Raw genomic sequence first — 5,246 nt, forward strand, 5'->3', positions numbered from 1 at the left:
CCTGTCCGTTGACCTAAGCATGTGCAGGGCAGGCAAATAATAATAGAGAAATGTGTTGATTGGCCGGGTAGGTCTGAGGCGCCCAACAGCACTAGAAAACCCGCAGCAACCACAGGTAGATAGTACGTTGGCTCTCCGTTGTTGCCACAAGCAGAGAAACTAGTCTTATTTTTTCTAAAATATTTTGACTAGAAGCAGATGGTTGCTTATACCGATAACTATTTAGCTAAGCAGGATTAAGCGCTGATACGCCTCAGTATTCCTGAAGCGAAACAAGAGAAGATCAAGTTCGCCGTTGCTACAGATATTATATTGTTCAAGTTCGACATGCATGTAGGCACGATGCAACTTCGAGCCTTCGACACACATAAGCCTACAAACAAACCGTTCATATTTTTTCTCTTATCTTTTTAAATATTAACTTGTCTTGAAATCGCTCTAAACACATGAATGTTGTAGATTAAGGTCGCCCAATGCAACGCAGAATATATTTTAAGGCATGTTACTAGAATTAGGCGCCGAGTACACACTTGGGGAGGAAGAGTGATGGGTTGGTTCTAAGTAGACGTTGTAGGTTTGAAACATCAGAGGGATGTTGAGACCTGAACAACAGAATTTCCCCCACCAAGCAACCCTACTAGAGCCGCATCTTCTTTCCCATTCTCTCCCAAACTCCCAAAAACATTAGGTGCACTAGGTGAAGAAGAAGAACTTTCTTGCACACAAAGATCGATGATCGGCTCGTGGGAAAATAACAAGTGATCTTTCTGAAAGGTACGTGCATGCTAATATTCCTCAAAACAACAAAAAGGTACGAATACTTATCAAATCGAGCTAATTGCACCATCTTATTTAATTAGATGCATGATAGGCTTGCACAAGCTCGATCAAAACAATTTTGGTTGTCACAGTTACATGTGTAAATATGCTCATATCCTGCATTTTTTTCCGTATTAATCTTTTGTAGCTCTTGATCGATCCGAGTGTTACTAGTTAACACATGCTGGTTAAGTTCCTGCAAATGCCATGGGTAGTTGGCACTGCATGCAAATTATGCCCTTGGTTTCTGTGTGTTTGTTTGTTGAACAAGTGTAACTTGTGGCGAGGTAGTTAGTCGATCTTGTGGACCTATAGCACGTAACTAACATATTCTATTCTATATTGAGAAGCTTAACGTACAAAACCACCCGTTAGCCCACACGTAGCATCGAACTAACTCTGGTGTAACCATCTCCCAACTCACTATCTTCTCCCTCACTAACGATCAACAACAACAACGAGAGAGAGACCCACCAGGCCACCACTTTCCCTTCTTTATATACCCCAACCCTTATCTTTCGCTTGCCCTCTTCTCACACCGTCATCAATATCCATCTCGATCTTCTCCTCTCTTGCTCTCCCTCCAGCTGCACAACGATCTAGATCGATCGATATGTGTTCTTTCTGTATCAACTAGCAAGTTGATTCTTCTTCTCCTGCATGCTTCTTATTTATTCCAAGCTGGCCTGAATTAGGAAGCTAGCTAATTTATTGAGAGACAGAGCAAGATTGCAAGCGCGAGAGCTTTAGAGAGGCTGCTGTTGTTTCGTTAATTCTGCTGGCGATCGATAGATCGAGGATGTGCACCAGGGGCCACTGGAGGCCGTCGGAGGACGAGAAGCTGAAAGAGCTCGTTGCGCTATACGGGCCGCACAACTGGAACGCCATCGCAGAGAAACTTCAAGGGCGATCAGGTGCTATGATCAAGAAATGATATCACAATATACAACATATATATATACAGCTATATCTTAGAGTTTTCTGTTGATCCGGTTCCTTATTTTTGGTTCAATTGATTGCTTCGAGTTTGATTTTGTGATTTGGCATGCAAGTTTAGTTATTGAAAGAAGTTTAGATCTGTTAGGGTGTCATGTCAAAGCGATGCATGCATGTTTATCTGCCATTCGTCAAATATACATGGTTTCACTTTGATGTGCATATCATATCTCTATCACCTGTAGAGCAATTTTTATTTCATCTGCCTAGTGAGATTAACTTTTCTTGCTTCCTAATTTATCTGTACGTGTGCCGTGTTCTTTCTAGCACAAGCAATAGAGTCACAAGAGCATAGCGTAATCAAGGAGCTAACCGCGAAAATGACAAATTGTTTCAGGTAAAAGCTGCAGGCTGAGGTGGTTCAATCAGCTCGACCCAAGGATCAACCGGAGCCCCTTCTCGGAGGAAGAGGAGGAGCTGCTCCTCGCCTCGCACCGCGTCCACGGCAACCGTTGGGCCGTCATCGCTAGGCTTTTCCCAGGGCGCACCGACAACGCCGTCAAGAACCACTGGCATGTGATCATGGCGCGGCGGTGCAGGGAGAGAATGAGGCTGTCAAACAGGAGGGGCGGTGATGGTGACGCCGCTGGTGCTGTGGAAGATGATAACTCTAGGAACGCCAAGAAGCCGAGGCCTGACGTGAACAGCATGTCCTCCTTGCTAGAGAAGTACCGAAGAGAATTTGCTGTCCCGTTTGCCATTGGCCATGATAGCAAGGAGGGTTATTGTTCAACTACTAATGAAGGTAATTATATATGTCTTGCATGCATATATGCTAGCCAGCTATATATCACACATTTTTCATTGATGGATGAATGTAGGGATTGTACTGTTGATATCATCTTAATAATATGCAAACTGCAATTTGATCGACAGACACGAATAATTCGGTTGAGTTCTACGACTTCCTCCAAGTGAACGCGAGCTCGAGCGATACCAAGTGTGGTTCGAGCATTGAGGAGCATGAGGAGAACCGGGATGATCAAGCTGAAGGGCAGGTGCAGTTCATAGATTTCATGGAGATTGGGGCTTCTCATCGTCAATGATTTATCTATATATTTAACTAGGGATGCATCCAAAGCAAGTTGTAATGCTTTGTGAAAGAGGCATGCTGCAAATAGAAATCTAACACCAAAAGTACTTAGAGGACGCAAAAATGCACCATACATACATGACATGTAACTTATTGATGTAACATATCTGTCCATCCATCGTTGGGGGTACATATGCAAAATTCTTCTGAGATAAATGAGGAATTAATTATTCTCTCATCTATGTGTAAATTTATGTTATAATATAAATTCTGTTTAAGTCCTTTTCTGTACTAATAAAGATTACTATTGCAATTCACACCACTTCAATATTCTGAATGCATGTTTCTTCAAGTTTTAGTTGGTCCTCCAATTTATTTTTATTTTTCACTTTTCATTGATCGTCTAAACATGAAGGTGCACTGTGTAGCATATTTAGCATGAGCGATATTATCACTGAAATACATGTATTCTAATCGTACATGTGAAGTTGAATTAGCCCTTTAGCTACGTACGCAACCGATGATGCCAATTTCCGATGGCAGCCGTGTACCATCAATAAATCACTCTATAGTACATGGTTTGTTTTGGACTTCCAACTCAATGATGGCATATTTGATTGAAGAAAATATTTTGAAAAGGAAGAAAAAAGGACGCAGTAGCTAATTGATACTCGTCGACTTTCTTCGGTGCAGAAACTTCATCCAGTCACGTTTCTGTCGAATCGCTTTTAGTGACATTATCCTAGACGACGAGTGTAACGGTGAAGACTCCTGTGTTAGTATATGCTCGACATGACATTTAACAACCTGAAAGAACTTCTACAATATTAATTGTTGCTTTATTGTGCAAAGGTAATTGTATATTTAGTAAACTGCTTGGTTTTATGTATGTACGTACGGTGCAGATTAGCTTCCGAAGCTTACCTTTTAATAGCACAGACGTGCCAACTTCTAAAATGATTCTTCTTTTCAATTTGAAAATAGTGTAATATGTGAATTAGGAAATATTTGAATGCATATACACTTCTACACTTGTTTCACCAAACAATTATGTAAGTACATCGGTACAAGTCAGTCGTATAGGTCGTCTTATGCAATACTACTTAGGATTTCAAGTGATATGAAAGAGAGAGAGTGAGGTGAGAGAAATAGGTTGTTGTTTTGCAAAGCAACTGTCTTAGGAGCTAAAATTTAGAACTATAGTATGAGACTACTCCCGCACTATTATACAAGTTGTCATTGCTGCAATCCATAATATTCATTTATTCTATACACAAATTAAGGGGTTATATAATTACTATAAGATAGCTGAAAAGGTAACCTATTATATGGGTTGTTTGTTAAACCGTCTCAAGAATACGTGTCAATGCATAAAGCGATCTATAAGACGGCACTAATATAGTTGCCCTAATCTACCATTCTTTTCTCGGGATAAATCATCCTTCCAATTTTCCAGAGATTAATTGAATGCATGTCATATCTAATATACTCCATATGCTAGAAACTAGACATAGTAGAAATAGTACCCCATGCATGTGTGCATGCTTGTGCCAAAAGATACTGCACCTGCATGCACCTAATTAAACATGTGTTGCCCGGTCGGGGAGAGAACCAAGTGCAAGGATTTATCGGCCGTTTTGCAACCGATCGAGTCTTAATCATCCCTAAAGGCCAGCATCGCGTTAGTTGTAGTGTACTTGCCAGAGTTGTCAGCGTCGATCAGCAGGGCAAGCAGCTAAGGCATAACGCCCAGCAAGCTGCCGAGATCGAGCGCTTTATTTGATCGCAAGTAACCTACGCGCGCACGGAAGCGCCTGACATCGCGCGCGTACGTACGCTACCGTGGGGCGGACACCGCCGCCGCCGCGGGCGCGCGCGCCGGCGTCTCTTTCCGTGCAGGCGCCCCTGCTGTGACGCGCGAAGATTCCGAGCCGCTCGATGCGTCAATCCTAGCTGCCGCGCCCCCGTACATCTCGTTGTTGGTGGCCGATGTGACCGCGCGGGCGCATCGACGAGCGGAACAGGAACGGGCAAGCGGGGGACGACAGCTCGCTCCACCGGTCGCTTGCCGTTTCGTTATTCCATGGCATCGGGATCATATCAGCCCGCGTCGCGTGCGCGCGGCGGCCTTTTCTGCTTCAATGGAGGGAAGTGGGGACGGGACGGATGGTCGGATGGGAGTCGACGACGGCGACGGCGACGGCGACGGCTAGCTAGCCTCTGGCGATGATGAGGATGCAACGTGCGCGTCGTGGGTCAGTGGGGCCGGTGACGTACGGGCCGGTTCGGTCATCGTCCGAGGACAAGGTACAATGATCCACCATCGGTTTAATTAGTTTCGATAAGATGATGGTTTATATAGAGCAGTGGTGGATTAGTGCTTTAGTGGATAGAGTGT

General features: G+C 43.7%; 1 protein-coding gene across 1 annotated transcript; it reads left to right on the plus strand.

Annotated features, from left to right (window-relative positions):
• Positions 1-1,325: 1,325 nt before the first annotated feature.
• Positions 1,326-3,147, plus strand: LOC133913184 (transcription factor MYB52-like). Its single transcript, XM_062356250.1, has 3 exons — positions 1,326-1,733; positions 2,153-2,560; positions 2,692-3,147. The coding sequence occupies exons 1-3, from the start codon at positions 1,619-1,621 to the stop codon at positions 2,859-2,861; spliced, it is 693 nt and encodes a 230-aa protein (XP_062212234.1). The 5' UTR covers positions 1,326-1,618; the 3' UTR covers positions 2,862-3,147.
• The last annotated feature ends 2,099 nt before the right edge of the window (positions 3,148-5,246 follow it).

The sequence above is a fragment of the Phragmites australis genome, chromosome 3 (genome assembly GCF_958298935.1).
Source record: "Phragmites australis chromosome 3, lpPhrAust1.1, whole genome shotgun sequence".
Lineage (NCBI taxonomy): Eukaryota > Viridiplantae > Streptophyta > Magnoliopsida > Poales > Poaceae > Phragmites > Phragmites australis.

Coding starts and splice junctions, on each gene's coding strand:
- LOC133913184 (XM_062356250.1), top strand. CDS start 1,619: ATGTGCACCAGGGGCCACTGGAGGCCGTCGGAGGACGAGAAGCTGAAA. Junction 1,734..2,152: donor GAAACTTCAAGGGCGATCAG/GTGCTATGATCA, acceptor AAATTGTTTCAG/GTAAAAGCTGCAGGCTGAGG. Junction 2,561..2,691: donor TTGTTCAACTACTAATGAAG/GTAATTATATAT, acceptor TTTGATCGACAG/ACACGAATAATTCGGTTGAG.